The 20,660-nt window shown below is 36.6% G+C and overlaps 1 protein-coding gene across 2 annotated transcripts in view; it reads left to right on the top strand.

The window, feature by feature from the left end:
• The window catches only part of LOC141334591 (disabled homolog 2), a 37,466-nt gene that overhangs the window by 13,506 nt on the left and 3,300 nt on the right, over nucleotides 1-20,660 (top strand). Inside the window, exons 2-12 of one of the 2 annotated variants that reach the window (XM_073839719.1) lie at nucleotides 413-621; nucleotides 6,595-6,743; nucleotides 8,439-8,537; nucleotides 8,641-8,772; nucleotides 8,933-9,016; nucleotides 10,807-10,830; nucleotides 10,922-10,954; nucleotides 11,447-11,509; nucleotides 14,507-15,118; nucleotides 17,510-17,657; nucleotides 18,318-18,815. In XM_073839719.1, coding sequence (XP_073695820.1) covers nucleotides 540-621; nucleotides 6,595-6,743; nucleotides 8,439-8,537; nucleotides 8,641-8,772; nucleotides 8,933-9,016; nucleotides 10,807-10,830; nucleotides 10,922-10,954; nucleotides 11,447-11,509; nucleotides 14,507-15,118; nucleotides 17,510-17,657; nucleotides 18,318-18,815 — 1,924 coding nt within the window. In that variant the 5' untranslated portion in view covers nucleotides 413-539. Of the gene's footprint in view, nucleotides 1-412; nucleotides 622-6,594; nucleotides 6,744-8,438; nucleotides 8,538-8,640; nucleotides 8,773-8,932; nucleotides 9,017-10,806; nucleotides 10,831-10,921; nucleotides 10,955-11,446; nucleotides 11,510-14,506; nucleotides 15,119-17,509; nucleotides 17,658-18,314; nucleotides 18,816-20,660 lie in introns of both variants that reach the window. The other variant, XM_073839718.1, reaches the window with a different exon arrangement.

Genomic DNA, 20,660 nt, shown 5'->3' with positions numbered 1-20,660 from the left:
TCAGAAAATCAAAACAGCTTGATAATTGAGACTGTTTAGGTTTGTTGGGAATTTAAAAAAAAGAGTGAATGGATTTGTATCATTGTAGGGTGGATGTGTCCACACACTGTTAAGACACATTTATATGCAAACACCATGAAAAAGTGAAATTTGCATCCCCTTTGATATAGCAAAATAATCTAGTTTATATAATTTTTTTTTTTATTTGACAGCCGAAAAAGTAATCTGGAGTAAATAGCTTATATAATTATTTTTATTATATATTTGCATTTTTTTCTGAAGCCCTGTTGCCTACACAAAAATATAGTGATGCTATGAGGACTGCATTTGATTTGATTGATCTTTGATTTGTAAATATCTAAAAACCTGTACTAAATCTTTTGATTTCTCTCTTTGTCTCATTCCTGTTTAGTGTGGGCCCAGCTGAGCATGGTCCACTGCTGAGTTAAGCTGTGGTGCACACACTGCAGAGAGGAGAGCAAGAGTGCTTCAACTGATCCTGTCTTCACACTTGTTTTGCACAAGGCTGGCCTCCAAACATGTCTGCAGAAGTGGAATCCAGCACACCCCCGGCCGAGCAGGCACCTTTTAAGACACCCTCCAAAAAAGAAAAAAAGAAGGGTATGTGACAGGGCAGGGGCCTTCACCTTGCACACCTCAGTATCTTGCTTTGTTAACATACAAGCCAGACCTTGGGTTCAAATGGTTCAAATGCAAATACTTTTAGATAATTTTTTCAAGCACAGCTTTGCCAGTCATTGTTCAAAAAGTTGCAGTCACATTTTTTTTTTCGTTTTACTTAATTGGTGGTTTCTCAGTGAAACTTCTCCATTATAGGAGGATATGTAATGTATTGTTATAAAACTTAGTAGACGTCTTTACTGACCTACTTGTGTCTAGTAGCACATCATTAGTGGTATGGTGAGTGTCCCGCTGAGATTTACTGTGAGTCTCTTGCTCTGTGTAATGTGAGTGCGTCCACGTCCCCAGAGCACCTACAAAAACCAATCTTGATCCACAACAAACATGTAATGAACCTTTTCTGAGGTAAAAGTAAGCCCTCAGAAGACTTTTGAAACCTAAAAATACTTCTATTGTACTTGCCACCTCCCTAAATGAAAAGGCAGATTGTTTGGAGATTTGATCTCATACATTTACATGAAGTTAAGAGCTGGTTAAGAAAACCATTTTGAGATTACACTCATGATTTATAGTTCAGCCTGGAATCCAAAGGATTTGCCATATTGTTCTCTGGCTGTACAGTTGGAAACATAAAAATTATTTAATAGTTACGTAACCTAAATTCATCAGTTTATTCAAAAATGCTAGCTTTCTTTGGAAGGTTTCAGTCATCAATTTTGGTTGTGAAATGTTAAGCATGGGTGGGCTTTTTATTAGTTTCTTCTGATATAGCTTTGAGCTTCTTGGCTTTTTAATATTTTGATATATTTTGACCTCCTCATCTACAGATGTGCAGGTTTCACCCATTTATCTATAGGAACTTATTGCCTTTTCACTTTGCAGCCGAATTGAAATGGGAAATGTTGCAAAAACTGGTAGTACAAACAAGCACTATGTTTTCTGTTTTCTCAGCATATTTTCAGCAAACTTTAGATATCAGACAATCAGACATTCTTCATTTAAACCTGATCTGAATCACTTTTTTGGTACTTCAGTGCAAAGCTGATGCAGTAGTAGCATGATGATTATGCTATTATGTTTATGGCCTGGTGATTATCGTTGACAAATGAAGGTCTTTCTGGTAAAATCAGGCACTGGTTCCTCCCAAGAGGACTGTTTGAGTTCATCAAGTTCCTTGACATGTCGTGTAGCACAGCGCAAAGTTGGCGAACAGCCACCTGCAGAAACCTAAAATCCTCCATCCAGAGCTCCAGGGGCCTCTTTGATCCAATATTTCTCTGGATTTATTTTTCTAAGCTGGAACCTGGTGCACAGTGGTATTGTTTGTCTTGCCTAGCTCATTCATACCAACAGAGAGCACTAGTGATGGATTCCATTACAGTCCTGTTGCTGTTTCCACAATACCTTCCAGCTGCGACTGCAAGACACTCTCCAACATGTCTATTTATGAGCCTTTTCCACAGGCATGAAAACAAGCAGAATGATTCCCACAGTCTCACGCTGAGGAGCCAGCAGTGATTTGGGCGATGAGGTGCATCTGGGGTTAAAGGAGGTCTTTCATAGTCATGTGCTGGACATAGAAACAAAAATATATCGCTGCAACATCACGTTTGATCTTGCTGCCACATCATTATTGCAATTCATGTACAGTATAGGCCTGTTTTTCTTTCATATCTTTTTGTAGATGGATACGTTTTTGCCTTTTAAGTCAACTCTTTGATTTAGACTGGCACAAAAATGGCATAGCTTTCCTTCATGATCAGGCTCATTTGTGAGCAATAGGCCATTTTACAGTATGTTTGTCATTTCTCTGCCCACCTCATCTCATGAGTTCTTCACCAGAAAGACAAAAACAATTGCCATCTTGATTAAGACCTTAGTATAGGTAGCTTATAGGTTGTAGCTTAGACTTAAAGCGTTATTTCACCCAAAAATGAAAATTAGCCCATGATTTACTCACCCTCAAGGCATCCTAGGTGTATATGACTTTTTTTTTCTTTTAAACGAATCCAGTCGGAGTTATATTGCTCTTCTAAGCTTTATAATGGCAGTGGATTTCTGTTCAACAGTCTAAATAAAGTCCAATAAAGTGCATTCATCCATGATAAAAAGTGCTTCACTCCAAGGCCTCTTGTAGCAAATCGATGCATTTTTGTAAGATAAATATCCATATTTAAAACGTTATAATCGCTTTTCTGTAATTTGCGCTGACAGTCATACATGCAAGTCGTTCCAGGTCGATAATGTAGGACATTTGCATAGCGCATGCGCCACTCAGAAAGTGATAAACGCAGGAGCGCAAAGGAGTGTTAAAAAAAAAAACAGTCACAAATTAGAAGTACAAAACGAAGATTTGTAAAGAAAAATGACAGGTTTTTGATACAAGCTAAGAGGAGACTGGTTTTCCTTTGCTAAAGTAAGGAAACTTAGCTTTCTTTGCTCCTGTAAACAAACATTAGCTATGCATTTGTCCTACGTCATCCACCTAGAATGGCTTGCATGTATGACAGTTAGCACAAGCTAGAGAAAAGTGATTGTTACGTTTGTTTTTCTTATGAAAAGCATCAATTCGCTACAGGAGGCCTTTATTCACTCCCTGGAGCTGTGTGAGATAATTTTTATTATGGATGGATGCACTTTATTGGACTTCTTTTAAACTGTTGAACAGAGACATTATAAAATTTGGAAGAGCCAGGTCAATTTTTAATATGACTCCAATTGGATTCGACTGAAAGAAGAAAGTCATATACACCTAGGATGCCTTGAGGGTGAGTAAATCATGGACTAATTTTCATTTTTGGATGAACTAATCCTTTAAAACTACAGATGTACCGATAATTAATGAATTATTAACAATAATTAATGTTTGGCCAATATTACAAATTTACAGTACCTTAATGATGTTATAACCTTTTTAATAATAGTTTATTTTAAATTATAATTTAAATATATTAATAAATGACTATTGACATTGAATATAAATAAATGCATTAGGAAGTCAGACAAGAAACAGAAAATAGATTTAATGAAGGCCAAGTTTTGGTGAAATAACTTCACAATCCTCTGTGATGCCTTTAAGTCCATCATTATGTATATTTTGGTGTAACTGAGTGGCAGTTTCTCGCAGATGATGAAGTTGTGAGATATGACAGAATCTGAAACACACAACTGAGTGTCTCGTCCAAATGTTTATGTAAAAACAATTATGTTTATGAAGGCCAATAATAGCAAAAATGTGACCCTGGACCACAAAACCAGTCATAAGGGTAAAGTTTTGAAATTGAGATTAGAAGCTGAATAAATAAGCTTTTTATTGATGTGTGGTTTGTTAGGATAGGACAACATTTAGCTGAGATACAACTATTTGAAAATCTAGAATCTGAGGGTGCCAAAAAAAATCAAAATATTGAGAAAATCGCCTTTAAAGTTGTCCAAATGAAGTTCTTAGCAATGCGTATTACTAATCAAAAATTAAGTTTTAATATATTTACAGTAGGAAATTTACAATATATATATATATATATATATATATATATATATATATATATATATATATACAATTTAAAAGTTAAAATGTATTATTATTTTTTCTGTTGAGAGAGTGTAGTTGAATGACCGAGCTCCAGAAAATCAATAATGAGGTGCTTTGACAGTTAAAAATTTGAAAAACAAAAAGGAGGGAATAAAGAACCCTAAACTCTAACATGAACCATTTCAGCATAAAAGAGTTCTTCAGGATGACTGTTACTGCGTGTAAATAACCTTTAGAGAGCCATCTTTGTTTAGTGTCTACTTAAAGCAAGTGCTGATATTTACGCGTATTATGTGTTCACGTTGTGAGGGTTGTAGAGCAAAAACCTCAAGCCTGGAGAGTCCCTGCATGGGATGAATGTCAATGCTGTCCCTCAGCTTGGCCACAGAAGGCATGAGGTCTGGGCCTCGGCCAGGCTGTTCTCTCTCAGTCTCTTTTTGTTTCTCTGTGTCTGGCTCACTCCCTCTTTCTCCGCCTCTGCCATCTCAGCAGCGCCACTAGCCAAAAGGGGACATCGCCACATAGTCAGCTGAGCTCTGGTTTTGAACTGAGACACTGGCAAGGCAAACTAAACAAAATAGCAAAAGGCAAGTAAAGTTAGATGATAGTGAAAAGTCTTAAAGGAGTAGTTCACTTTCAGAACAAAAATTTACAGATAATGTACTCACCCCCTTGTCATCCAAGATCATGTCTTTCTTTCTTCAGTCGTAAAGATTTTTTTTTTTTTTTTTTTTTTGAGGAAAACATTGCAGGATTTTTCTCCATATAATGGACTTCTATGGTGCCTCCCGAGTTTCAACTTCCAAAATGCAGTTTAAATGCAACTTCAAAGGGCACTAAATGATCCCAGCCGAGGAAAGAAGGGTCTTATCTAGCAAAACGATGTGTTATTTTGTAAAAACATTTACAACTTATATACTTTTAATCTCAAACGCTCGTCTTGCAGAGCTAGACAAGACGAGCATTTAAGGTTAAAAAGTATATAAATTGTAATTTCTTTATAGAAAATAACCTATCATTTTGCTAGATAAGACCCTTCTTTCCTCGGCTGGGATCATTTAGAGCCCTTTGAAGCTACATTTTAGAAGTTCAAACTCTGGGGCACCATAGAAGTCCATTATATGGAGAAAAATCCTAAAATATTTGCTCAAAAAGCATAATTTCCTTACCACTGAAGAAAGAAAGACATCTTGGATGACAAGGGGGTGAGTACATTATCTGTAAAGTTTTGTTCTGAAAGTGAACAGCTCCTTTAGGTAGCATGGGCATATTTGTAGCAATGGGTCAAAATTATAGATTTTTCTTTTATGCCAAAAATCATTAGGATATTAAGTAAAAATCATGTTCCATGAAGACATTTTGTACATTTCCCACCATAAATATATCAAAACTTAATTTTTGATTAGTAATACGTATTACTTTTTGCACCCTCAGATTTATTACATATGAACTCTTAAACTAGCAAATAATGTGGCACATATCCAAATAAAACACAATTTCAGGGCTAGAATTATTAAAAGACAGATTATTAAAACACAAATTGGGAGGAACAAAATAAAACGGCATTATCAGCATATCAGCGGCTCTCTGACGCACTTTGTGTTCGTTTTAATCAGCCTCCTTCTGATCTTTTTGTGCCATTGAGCAATCGCACATATTTTGATGAGCGTCTGGCTAACTTGCTGACATTTCCAGTGATTGAGTAACGTTCAGACTGAGATTCAGAGCTGCTAGAGATAACTCTGTCTCTCAGACAGCTGGTACCATCAGTTCCTTCCGAATGGCATCAATCAGTCCCAGCGACACCCGTAATTATGTCGCTGAATCGTTTCTCTCTTCTCTAAGAATAGATGATTTCATAAATGATTCTGCTTTGCAGTATTCATTCCCATTTTAGAATGCTTTTGTTTCGAATGACAGCTGCGTTTGTGATGAGCCGCATTTACCGGCTGTAAACTGTAATCAGTTAATTACATGGAGCAGTGTTTTAAAAAGGTTAAATGACAGGGGCTAGACCTGCACTACAGAAAGGACACTTAATTAGTGGCTTCATGTATGAGTGAAGAACCAGCTCTTTTCGAAAGGATATACCTATCCTAGACATCAGTATTTTCAGCCTTTAGTGTCACATGATCCTTCAGAAATCATTCTAATATGCTGATTTGGTGCTGAAGAAACATTTCTTTTTAGTGTTCTTATTAATGAAAACAGCTGTGCTGCTAAATATTTTTGTGGAAACCATGATACATTTTTTTGCATACTAGTTGAGCTAAGCTTTTTAATAAGAAAATGCTTAATTTTTCTCCTTTAACACATGGCAACACACACTGTTCTAATGATTAAATGGCATATTTATAATTCTCATAGTATTGCATTTTATGTTCCAGATTCTAATCTCTCTCTTTATCTCTTTTCCTCAGCTGCAGCTAGCCCAGAGAAAACAGATGAGTTCCTTCTAGCCAGGTTCAAAGGTAATGGAGTTCGCTACAAAGCCAAGTTGATTGGCGTAGATGATGTACCTGAAGCAAGAGGAGATAAAATGAGCCAAGACTCCATGATGAAACTAAAGGTCAGTGAAAGGTCATGCATGTTTACCGTGTAGTACAAATCTTAAGTGACTTCCATTAGCCTAAACGAATGGCAGAGACATAGGACAAGATGGATTTATTTGTATAAAACTTTCACAATGCATCTTGTTTTAAAGCTTAATGGAAAATAGTGCCTTAAAGGGATAGTTCACCCAAAAATGAAAATTTGATGTTTATTTGCTTACCCCCAGTGCATCCAAGATGTAGGTGACTTTGTTTCTTCAGTAGAACACAAACGAAGATTGTTAACTCAAACCTTTACAGTCTGTCAGTCATATAATGGCAGTCAATGAGCTCCACGGCTTTGAGAGTCCAAAAAACATACACAGACAAAACCAGCGGCTCGTGACGATACATTGAGGTCTTAAAACACCAAACAATCGGTGTGTGCAAGAAGCTGCACAGTATTTATATCATTTATACCTCTGATCCACCGCACTGTACAACTGTCCTGAGTGAGTTCACAACAGCCGGTGCGTGACAAAGAGCAAGCAACCATAACTTCAATCGATTAGCCTCAAAAATTGGGAGTCGGTGAAAAGTCAACACTCCCAGACGAGTTCGCGCAATCAAATGAAATATTTTTGTTTTTAATCGGTTGCCATAATCAGGATAAGTACAAGTAGTTACCATTTTGAGTAGCCGTCATATACACTATCTCTCTTGACTGTGTACACAATGAGTGATGTATATGTGTATGCGTCTACTATGCCAGAGTATGTTGAAGCATCACCCACCTGTTGTGAACGCACTCTGGACAGTTGGACACTGTGGTGGATCAGAGGTAAAAAATTATATAAATACTGTTCAGTTTCTTGCACAGACTGATTGTTTCATGTGTTAAGACCTTAATGTATCGTCACGAGCCGCAGGGTTTAATTTAGTTTTGTCTGTGTATGTTTTTTTGACTCTCAAAGCTGTGGATCCCATTAACTGCCATTATATGACTGACAAACTGCAATGGTTTGAGTTAAAAATCTTCATTTGTGTTCTACTGAAGAAACAAAGTCACCTACATCTTGGATGCCCTGGGGGTAAGCAGATAAACATCGAATTTTTATTTTTGGGTGAACTATCCCTTTAATACCACCAGAGACATTTTTACATCCAAGGGAAAAGTCAAAATAGAGTTTTTATTTTTTTTATTTTCAGTGACGTTTCCATCACCTTGTTATGTGCATTTTGAAGTATCACACCAGAAACGAGTGATAGAAATGCCAAAATTCATTGTGAACAAGGGTTAATGCGAATAATGGGAGTTTGAAACGCATTTTGCGAATAAATTCCTCCACGCGCACCAAAAAAGTCATGTGACTTTGAGCTATGGGATGGGATAGCTTAACTAAGTAGTGGACCAATCTTATTGCACAGCATCTGAAATGATATGGTCATTCTTAAATGTCTGGGCAAAGTCTGTCTTCAAAGTATTTCTGTATAATTGGCGTCCAGAAATATCTTACATTTAAATGACCGCATTTATTGTGTTTGCTCTCTCTAAAGTAATTTATTATAAATGAAAAGTATCATATTAAGTGGCTTCTCCAACTTTTCTTAGTGATATTTAATGACAGTTTATCAAGTAGTGACGATTTTGTTCCAGTTGTGCGCATAAGTTAAATTCGCAACTTTGGATGGAAAGCGGACTATTGATTTGTCTTTTCTCTCTGTGATCACAGAGCAAGGCGGTGGCAGCTCGCTCTCAGGGCAAACACAAGCAGAGAGTCTGGGTCAACATTTCTCTCTCAGGAATCACTGTTACTGATGAGAAAACAGGGGTGTGTTTCTCTCACTCACTCACTGACTATAAACTCTTCAACAGTAATATCATTTGACACCCACTATACAATATTCATTGTTATTTTGTTTTGACTTCTCCAGGCAACAATACTGGAGCATGCAGTAAATAAGATCTCCTTCATCGCTCGGGATGTCACTGACAGCAGAGCGTTTGGCTATGTGTGCGGTGCGGAGGGCCAACACCAGTTCTTCGCCATTAAAACTGCACAGCAGGTCCAGTGAGATTTTATTGAGCAAAACTCTTTCCTTCCTCACACACTCATGCCTTAGGCACACACAGACAATCTTGTTCTCTCTTTTATAAAATCCCCCCACTTACAAACATTCACCCATAAAACATGCCTTTTAACACGCTGTTTGTGTTTTCACTCAGGCGGAGCCTCTTGTCATTGACCTGAAGGATCTTTTCCAGTTAATCTTCAATATGAAGAAAAAAGAAGTCGAAGGTTCAAAGAAGGTTCGGGACCCCTTAAAATTACTTTTAGATGATTGTAGGCTGCATGAGCTGATGAGAAACATTCACACGCATTCCTTAAATGTAGCAGTTTAACAGTGCAACAAGTATTTTACACTACTGTTTAAAATTCTGGGGTCAGTATGATTTTTTTTTTTTTAAGAAATTAATACTTTTATTAAGCTAGGATCCATTTAATTGATCAAACGTTATGGTTGAAGGTTCACCTAAAAATGAAAATGATTTCATTCATTACTCACCTTCATGTCTTTCCAAACCCGTAAGACCTTCATTCATCTTTGGAAAACAAATTAACGTATTTTTGATGAAATCCAAGAGCTTTCTGATCTTGCATAGACAGCAATGCAACTGACACGTTCAAGGCCCAGAAAGGTAGTAAGGATATTGTTAAAATAGTCCATGTGACATCAGTGGTTTAACCATAATTTTATGAAGCGGCAAGAATAATTTTTGTGTGCAAAGAAAACAAAAATAGCAACTTTACTCAACAATTTCAACAGTTTTCACGCAAAAGTATTCTAGCTCCATAAAATTAAAGTTGAACCATTGATGGGTCAGAAAGCTATCAGATTTCATCAAAAATATTTTAATTTGTGTTCTGAAGATGAACGAAGGTCTTACGTTTGGAACGACATAAAAGTGCGTAATTAATGACAGAATTTTCATTTTTGGGTGAATTATTCCTTTAAAGATTTGTGTTTAAAATAAATTCTGCTCTTTTGAATAGGGCTGCTCGATTTTGGCAAAAATCATAATCACGATTGTTTTGGTCAATATTGTAATCACGATTATTTAACACAATTATGATTGGGTCCAAAAATGTATATTAGTGATTAATTTAAAGATAGCAATACAACAGAAAAAACTACAAATAAAAAAAAACTGTTTAAAAAAAAAAATACTGAATACTTTTATGCAAGTCTAAAGTAGTCTAACAATACTACAGAAATGCAATGTAATTATTTGAATATAAAATAAAACAGCGTCTTCACTGTAATAGTTAAACATGCTTTGTTTCCTAATAAAAATCCAAAAGTCCTTTATTCAAGAGCAGTGAGTGATTTTTCTCTTTGTATTTTTACGTTTTATTAATATTAAGCACATAGACGGCAGAAGGAATGTTATTTGTTGCTCTAAGTGCCACACGGATCCAATATACTGTTACACACATTTCATTCTCAACTGTTTATGATCATTTAAGACATAACTGACAAGGGTTTACATGACTAATCACCAAGTGCCTCATTTTGAAATATTTTTGTGTGTATTTGACCGTTTAGGTGCGCACCTTAAGCTAAAAGATAACTTTACATGTCCGTGTTCTGCTCCGTCTCTGAGCGCATACACAGAATAGCGCAAGTTTTCTTATGCGCTATTAAAAACACAACATCAAAGAAACAGTAAAAAATCAAGCACGTCTCGTTTTATGAAAATCACGTTACATGATATTGCGGATTTGCATGTGAAATTAGGCTTTTATGGAGGAGCGAAATCGCACCGCTGGAAAGGGGACAGAATGGCGCACAATAATCGTTTCACCTCGATTACTGCATTTTCATGATCGTTTGAATCAGAAATCGAAACCGAATTTCGATTAATTGCACAGCGCTACTTTTGAACTTTCTATTCATCAAAGAATGTTTCTCAAGCAGAAAATCAGCACATAAGAATGATTTCAGATCTAGGTGTGACTTGCTGTTCAATACTTTTTGTTTTAGATATTACTCTTTTTGTCACATTGTCATACTAATCAGATTTTGTTTTCTCTTTAGGATGAAAATAATAAAGTGATGGAGGTAAGTGTTGAGACATGAAATGATTCAGCTGCTAAATGTTCATATCATACTGCAACTAGTATCTCAATTTCTGTCATTCCTATCTCAACAGAATGGCAGTGAAGGCTCACACAATGACAGAAAAGTAAGTATGATTTATTGTGGTGTGGTTTACATTCACCAAATGGTTCTGATCCTTCCAAAACAACAGTGAAAGACTTTTGTTTGTGGCCTCCAACCTGAAGGCTCCCAGATGCCAGCAGAGTAAGCAGTAGAGTTGTGTCTCTCTGGCCCAGTTCCTAAAGTCCCCCGCTGGGTTGTCTTCATGTTGTTGTTCTTCACCATTTGCACACAGCACCTAAACTAGTCTCCTCAGGGGGTGAAAGCTAATGAAGTTAGCAGACAGGAAATAACTGAGACGCATCACATAGCAGCTCTGGCCATTCTCCCTTCACTCCTTTCACTCACAGTCTTTGGAAAAACACAATTCTCCTCATTCCCTTCACTGCACGTTTCCTCCTATTCATCTGCCCTCAGTATGAATAGCTCTTCTCTTAGGTGTTTTGGTTACTCTGACTCTGTTCGGCTTCCATAATCTGGTCTGAATCTTGTTTTTCCTTTTTCAACTCTGTTGCAGGGCGTTGAACAGCTGGACTTGTTTGGAGACATGTCGACCCCACCTGACTTAAACTCTCCCTCGGTAAGAGTGTTGGGCAAGAATGAGTCACACATACTCATGTATAAATATACACATTCAGACTGAATGTGAGACTTTCTCACTCCAGTTTGGCTTATTAATTGTTTGTATTGACGGTGACACTCTGCTTTATTAGCGCAAGAAGATACACTAACATTATTAATGTTATTTCCACGGAAATCTATTACACAACAGCTCATTTACCAGACTGAAGCAACATTATCCAAATTAGACATTACGCTGTTTAAAAGAAACTAGTGGCGGTCAGACGAGTCTCATATCCTGCTATAGCCCTTGTTTAGTCTTTGGTGCTTGATTGACCTCAAATGAAGAAAATGCCGTCATGGGGAGTAGAAGGCCTGGGTTCAGGCCAACGAAAATAACAAGCACCAAAAACTCAACAAGGCTCAGTTGTTTGAAGACACTGCTCTTTAGAGGAGCTTTAAGCCATGCAAGCCTCTAAAATGATGAAAGCGTTAAATAGGTTACATGTAAAATATATGAGCTACAGCAGAAAGAACGAATAGCCTCCATAGCCCGTCATTTCCTGCTTTTTATAAATGGTTTTGATGCAGAGTTTGTTTTATTCTTCTAACTTCTAACACTGCAATCACTGTGAGAGAACAAGTTCAGGTAATGTATGAATATACTATAAAGTTTATACATCCATTGTTAGTCATCCATTATTCAGCCCGTGTTTTGTTGTCAAAAGCATGGTATATGGGGAAAAAAAACTCTGTCATTAATTACTCATCCTTCATAGACAGCAACAGTACTATCACATTCAAGGCCCAGAAAGGTAGTAAGGACATTGACAAAACAGTCCATGTGACATCAGTGGTTCAACTGTAATTTTATGAAGCTACAAGAAAAAAATCAGCTTTATTGAACAAAGAAAAAGAAACAAAACAAAAATAACAGCTTTATTGAAGAATTTCTTTTCTTCCGTGTCGTTCTTCAAGCACATATTCACAAGTCACATGGACTGATGTCACATGGACTATTTTAACAATGTCCTTACTACCTTTCTGGGCCTTGAACGTGTCAGTTGCATTGCTGTCTATGTCTAAATGCTCTCACATTTAATCAAAAATATCTTAATTTGTGTTCTGAAGATGAAGGAAGGTCTGGAATGAGGGTGAATGACAGAAACTTTATGTGGGGTTGCCGACTTCAGTAGAGAAGGATGAGGGACAAATGTCTTTAGGTTTCACCATTTGCAGTAAAAGAAAAAAAAGCTAGTGGTAACTGTCCTCCCTTATTTCTTGATTCTTCTATTATTGTGAAATGTAGCGTCTGTGTAGCATTTCCAGTATTAGGGCTCTCAGTTCACAACTTTCTGTGTTTCACATCTATCTTTTGCATTTTGTTTTTTGTTTTCTTTTTAACATTAGGACTTGTATATACCCCACCATTTTACTTTTACTTATTATTACTTTTATTTAGCAATTAAATTGATCAAATAGGACAGTGAATACATTTCCAATTTTATTCTTTTTCATTCCATTCACCAGAGAATACTGAAAAAATATCTGAATATCTGCAAAAATATTAAGCAGCACAACTGTTTGCAACATTGATAATAATATTTCTTGAGCGCCAAATCAGCATATTAGAATGATTTCTGAAGAATCATGTGACACTGAAGACTGGAGTAATGATGCTGAAAATTCAGTTTTGCCATCACAGGAATAAATTACATTTTAATAAATGTATTAAAATAGAAAACAGTCATTTTAAATAGTAGTACAATACAATATTGTATTTTTGATTTAATAAATGCAGGCTTGCTGAGGTTTTTATTCCTTTTTTAAAAAATATTTTTTAAAAAGGAATAAAAAAAATTTCACGGTTGTGAAACAATTGAAAATGCTGTTCTTCACTGCAAGGGGGTAAGATGCTAAAATTCAGTACAACTTCATGCTGTGTGGATTTAAAATGGATCACAATTCTTTTCCCTTGAAGTCAGAACACTTCTGTATCATATGGGATGGTTGGCAGCCCTACACTTATCCCATGAATGCTCATCTTGTTTGCATGTCTGTCTGATTGATTGATTGAACAAACTACTATTTTACTTTGTGCATGACTTCATCTGTGCACCACACAAAAATACCCTGGACCACAAAACCAGTCATAAGTAGCACAGGTAAATTTGTAGCAATAGCCAACAATACATTGTATGCGTCAAACTGATCAGCAAAATCATTAGGATATTAAGTAAAGATCATGTTCCATGAAGATAGTTTGTAAATTTCCTACTGTAAATATATGAAAACTTAATTTTTGATTAGTAATATGCATTGCTAAGAACTTAATTTGGACAACTTTAAAGGTGATTTTCTCAATATTTCGAATATTTTCAAATATTGTCCTAACAAACCATACATCAATGGAAAGCTTATTTGTGACCTTGGACCACAAAACTAGTCTTAAGTCGGTGGGGTATATTTGTAGCAATAGCCAAAAATATATTGTATGGGTCAAAATTATTGATTTTTCTTTTATGCCAAAAATCATTAGGGAATTCAGTAAAGATCATGTTTCATGAAGATTTTTTGTAAAATTCCTACTGTAAACATATCAAAATGTAATTTTTGATTAGTAATATGCATTGTTAAGAACTTAATTTGGACAACTTTAAAGGTGATTTTCTCAGTATTTTGATTTTTTTGCAACCTCAGATTTCAGATATTCAAATAGATGTATCTCGGCCAAATATTGTCCTATCCTAACAAACCATACATCAATAGAAAGCTTATTTATTGAGCTTTCATATGATGTATACATCTCAGTTTTGTCAAATTTAACCTTATGACTGGTTTTGTGGTCCAGGGTCACATTTATTCGACTTTCAGAAGATGTTTAATTCTCAATTTCAAAAAATTGACCCCTATGACTGGTTTTGTGGTTCAAGGTCACATTTATGTATGCTGACATTGTCTTATTTTTATTCTTCTCTTTTTGTCTCCTTTCCTCATCCCCTAAATCTTCTTCCAGGAGTCTGAGGACATCCTGTTAATGGATTTGTCCACTGAGATAGACAGCAATCAGAACTGCGTTAAAGGAAACCCATTCACCTCATCTTCTGTCCCCAGAGCCCCGTCCAGCCTCTCGCCTGAGAACCCCTTCTCTTCTCAACTCAACTTTTTCCCCGCCCCTATCCATGACCCGTTCAGTGATGACCCATTTTACAAAAGCGACGACCAATCAATCAGGGACGACTCTGCCACAGCCAACCACAGCCCTAATAACTTGTTCAATGGTGGCCCTAAGAATGGTGACTCTGACTACTTAGGCCAGCAGTTTGACCAACTCTCCAACAGGACAGTCATCCAGGCTCTCAGTAATGGCCACTGGCCTCTAGATGGCAGAGCTGCAGAAGCCACTAGCTGGACTCAGAACACTGTCCCAGTTCAAGAGCAGAACGGACATGGGAAAGTCATGCCTAATCCATTTGTGGGAGGTTCGGAGAAGATGCAGCCGGTGCAGAATGGAGTGAAACATGATAATGGAGGCATAGAGTCACCTGTCAATCAAACCAAGGATTCGGTCATTATAAGCCCTCCACCACTCAACATGAAAGCCGGCAGAGGCAGGAGGAGTGTAAAGGTGAGGTTGCGATGTTCATGCTTTTTAATCAACTTTCTGCTTTCTTTTTGCTTAACTTGCATGTCACTTTAATGGGGACATCAGATGCAAAATTCACTTTTACATGCTGTTTGCATATAAATGTTTCTTAGCAGCGTGTGGACACAACCAACCTACAATCATAATAATCCATTCATTTATTTTTTTTAATCTCCAAAAAACTAAACAGTCTCAATTATCAAGCCGTTTTTATTTTCTGAGCAGTATGATGTCATATTGCTCAAGCCCCGCCCACGACTACTGCCGGACTGTCCCGTATTAGCATATTTTTCCCCTTAGCCAGTTGTACACTGTCTGCCATTTTCTCTGCGCACCAATGTCTCATAAGCAATGCAGGTGTTTTGTAGTAAAAGTCTTCATTTTCTCCTAACACCAGAGCCACTGAGGACACTGTGGATTAGTTTTGTTTTTGATTGTGACGCACCACCGAATATACAAAAAATGGAAGAGAAGGGCGGGGTGAGCAGTAGCTCATTAGCATTTAAAGAGCCATGCACCAAAACGGCTCATTGTGAACAGAGCTGTTTTGACAAGGTAAAAAAGGGTGTTGTTTTACACAACCATTGAGAAATTTTAACCAAAGTATATTGGAGACCTTTCATGAATACACTAATCATAGGGTATGATTCATACCATCTTGTGGAAAATGGACATCCGATGTCTCCTTTAAGCTCTCTAATTTTGTATATCTAACACCACTTCATGATCTAATAATTTTGTTTGCCTCAATTTTTAATGCTTCAGTGAGTTGTACTCATAAGGTAAGGATTGATTTGCTAATGTCTTTATCATCATCCTCATGTGTGATTTGATGATCAAGAAACGTTCCTTGATAATAATATTTTTGTGGAAACACATTTTGTGGAAATGTGATGTGATACAATAGCATTTATAAAAAAAAAAAAAAAACATTATTTTTACTGTTAAATTTGATACAATTTAATCTGTCCTTGCTAAATAAAAGTGTTAATTTAATCTAATTTAATCTGTAGTGTATATTGGCCATTCTACAGAATTGGTTCGAAGTCAGAGTTGGAAACATCTTGAAAACAAGTTTTGGAATATTTTTCCTCTCCCCAAATTTGTCACTACCGAAATATATAGTACCAAGTTTTTTTGCTTGCATCTTCCTTGTAAATATATATTTTTTCTATTTTAATAAAAATGTTTTCAGAGATCAATAAATATAAATTGCTATTTTAACAATATTTCAAGTGTGGTTTATAAGATTTGTTGTATTTTGAATCGAATTTTCCTTTGTAAAAGGCAAAAAGTTGACCATACTGATTTCAAAGTTAAGTATTGTTATTAAGTGTAAGTTATACATTGAACCAAAAACTATCATAACATCTTAGTTGACAATTCAGTATACTTTATTTTTGAAAAAACATCCTATGTTTCGGTAGTGACTGCACATTTTTAGTAGTGAAAGTAATGTTTTGGTAGCGACCACATCACATTACAGAATTTTAACCCACATACTAAAACGCTACTTAAACATACTAAAATATTAAACATTTGCATAACTGTACTAACATTTTGTTTATTTCCCCCAAATAAAGGATTATGTGTTCCCTTTTGTCATGATGACAAACAATAATGACATGTTTTGATCGTGACTGTTTAACACCAAAAAACAAAGATGGCACTACCGAAACTTTACCAAATGTTTCAGTAGTGACAATTTAACGTACTTTTGAGCCTCCCTCAAAGATGCTAATCAGCACATGGTTATCTAGCACAGTTCTGAACAGTGGTACACATAAAAACTAAATGTTATGGAATAACACAGAAAAAAAAGTGTGCTTAATTGCATAAAAAAGGTGTTTGGTAGTGATGTTACTTTAAGATTTTCAGACTTTTGAAAACAATTTACCTCAAAATGATGGGACCTATCTACTCACACCTTGTAGCTGATCATAAATTTAGGGGTGTAGTTAAAATCAGTCTGAGCCAATGGACTCAAACATACACTGTTTCAGTAGTGACATGAAAAATGTGGGAAAAATAAAGTTTCATGATTTATATTAAGCTTACTGATATTTTAAATATTATTATGGGTTTCAATAGATAATAGAAGGATCTTAGTAAACATCTAAGGTTTGAATTCTTAAATGCTTTTTAAATGTGTTTTTTGTAGAATTTGTTCTGTAGAATGGTCTATATATATGATTTTATAGTAATAAAGTTCTCTTCTGGTGGTAAAAATCATATTGCTTTGTTTTACAATTTATATATATATATACGATATACTTGTTTATTCCCTGTTCTCTTTTTCTGTTGTTATTTAACCAGGTTGGTCCCATAATGGCCTGAATCTCTCTTATAATTCTTTTTTTATATCTTTTATAGTCCCCTTCCAATGAAAAACTCGGGACGGATCCATTTGTTTCACCAAACCAATCGGAATCACCTCCTCCTCAGCCTGAGAACTGCCCTGTCAACTCTGTCAGTCTGTTCAGCAGGAGCCCTTCCTCCAATGACACACTCACAGCTCTTGGTAAGATGTTTGAGGCAATAAATAAATATCGTGACATTTGTGAGCTTCCAAAAAATGCTTTTTCAAAATGTCAGTGATTCTTATTCAAATGAAGGCGTGAGCTTAGAATGAGTATTGTTCTGTTCATACTTGTATATCCCTGTAGCTCAAACAGTAACACAGCACTAGCAGTGCCAAAGGTCTTGGGTTTGATTCTCAGGGAATGCATTAACTCATAAAATTAACATAAGTTAACATAAGTGTCCCCAATAAATACCTAGTGCCAAACACATGGAAAAATATACATTGGTGAACAAATAAAACATTACATGATACTTGTCATAAGATTCAAGATTCAAGAGTTTTATTTGTCACATACACAGATATACAGAGTATGACCAGCAGTGAAATGTAGGTCAGGTCCGCTCCAAGGACAGTGCAATTATAAGTAAACAAATATTAATATAAAATAAATAAATAGAAACAAAAGATTAGATAAAAAAATATAAATATAAATGTGCAGTAGTAATAAGTAGCTTAAGTAGTAATGAGAGGAATGTGCAAAAATAATGTGCAAAAGTTGTACAGGGTATTAAAAATAGCAGCAATATGAGGTCGAGAAAAAAAAGCGGAACACATGAATAAGTGCAGCTTATCAACACTGTATTTTCTTTAAAGAAGGGTTGTCTCTACAAGCTCCATCTGCAGTCTCCACTCCTGGAGCAGCTCTGTGGAATCAGCCCCTCTCCTCCATCTTCCCCAGCACTACCAGTGTCTCTCAGCCCATCAATCATGCACCAGTCTTCTCCACTTCTCCTGCACCTGCCTGGGGAAATATTTCTGGAAGTTTTGGAACTTCAACTGCTACCCAACAGGTTCCATCATGGAGCACCACCCCAGTCTCCAATGGATCTAATGGATCCTGGACCCCTCAGTCGACTCTGGGGAATCCCTTCCAGACTAGCGTATTTCCACCCAGCCTTGTGCCCGACGGACAGCAGAGCTCCAGTCCCCCTCCACTGGTTCCACCTCGGGCAGTAGCCACCAAAGAAGTGCCAAAGGTGGACAGTAATGCTTTTGTTGACCTGGATCCTCTGGGAGAAAGGGAGAAGAGAGATATCAAGGACATGTTTAAGGATTTCCAGATGGCTAAGCCACCAAATGTGCCAGCAAGGAAAGGTGAGGAGATATGAAAGACAAGTGTTTGTAATTATAATACCAGCTGTTTTCACTGTTATACAGTCAAAAGTTTACACACACCTTGCAGAATCTGCAAGATATTTTACATATAGACATTACACCACAAGAGAAAATAATAGTTCAATTTTTAAAAAGACCCCGTTTTTTTTGTTGTTGTTTAGTGATAGTTGTTCATGAGTCCCTTGTTTGTCCTGAACAGTTAAACTGCCTGCTGTTCTTCAGAAAAATCCTTCAGGTCCCACAAATTCTTTGTTTTTTCAGCATTTTTGTGTATTTGAACCCTTTCCAACAATGACTATATGGTTTTGAGATCCATCTTTTCACACTGAGGACAACTGAGGGACTCACATACAACTATTACAGAAGGTTCAAACGCTCACTGATGCTTCAGAAGGAAACAGGATGCATTAAGAGCCAGGGGGTGAAAACTTTTGAACAGAATGAAGATGTATACATTTTTCGTCTTTTTATGTAACTAATATTTTTTTCATTTAGTACTGCCCTCTAGAGGCTACACAAGATACTTCCATGTTTCCTAAAAGACTAAAGTCCTAATGCATAGTGTTTCCTTCTGTATGGGGTTATTTTTGTTTCTTTATTATTCAAACAAACATACTGTGTTTGAGAGTAAAACTAATTATTTTGTAATTAAAAAATAAAAGTTTGCAAAAAAAGTCTTCTTAAATCTCAAAAATAAAGAAATTGATAACAAAATTATTTGCAGTGCGTGTAAATTTTTTTACAATCTTTATTTTTCTTTGTGCACTTCAAACGCTTTTCATCGCGAAACCACAAAAGTTGCTCTCTTTTCTGCTGTCTTTTTTTGCGGGTCTAAATTTTTTGTTTGCGAGTTGAAAAGTTTTGCTTGCAAGTAAAGATGAATCTCAGTGGGCGGACTCTACCTACCAGGATGAAAGGCCTTTTTCTATTGGTCACTCTCGATTGAAGTGACCACGCCCACTACGTTTCCCCGCTGCTGCCGCAGTCAGTCTGACTGAGGAGCCAGTGAGTGAGGTTCTATCAACCATGGCGAACAAAAAGGTGCTTACTGAGGAAGATAACTAATTTAACGTCTTAAACTGAGTGACAAGTGAATTTATGTAGTCTCTCTTCTCATGCTCACCCATTTAAATACGTGACATAAGCTCGCCTGTAGTTCGGTGATACCGTTGAATAGGTTTAATTAGCCAGTGTAGCTAACGTTAGCTGCCAGAGCCCCCAATAGTAAAGCGTCAGGCCATTATTTTAATACTTTAAATTAGTTTAGATTAGCGAGAAAGGTCCTGGCAAATCGCTAGGTTGGGTCCTCACAGATGAAAAAAGAAAAGGGTGTTTTGGAGCGTCTGATGCCCATATGTACATAAACACCACTAATCCTGGCAAACGTATTCAAAACACGTGAGCATTCATTATAAAACACTCGCTGAATATAACTACGTGAATATACTGAACTGTGTTCAAGCAGAAATATGATGTATTGTAGTGCATATACAGTGAGTGCGTTTGCGCATCAGTAATAACGGACACTTGTACGGCGTGCGTTACTTCATGTTACAACTCAGAGGCAGTATTAACATTAAGTGACATGGCATCTGACGCACTGGAGCCACTGGCACATGCCACTGCTCAGTGCCAGTGACACTTGTGACATTTGCAGATGGACCGTGTCACGGTCACTGCTGCCGCAGCTTCCGTGCGTCAGATGCCATGTCACTTAATGTTGATACCGCTACAGTACGACTCCTGCTGGTGGTCATGGTGGTCTTTACCTTGATTACAATTATCATCTATCAAAACTCTACTAACGTGACTTTAAGTTACGTG

Source organism: Garra rufa, chromosome 5 (assembly GCF_049309525.1).
Source record: "Garra rufa chromosome 5, GarRuf1.0, whole genome shotgun sequence".
NCBI lineage: Eukaryota > Metazoa > Chordata > Actinopteri > Cypriniformes > Cyprinidae > Garra > Garra rufa.
The sequence above is the reverse complement of the archived record's forward strand: the minus strand, read 5'-3'. Positions and strand labels throughout refer to the sequence as shown.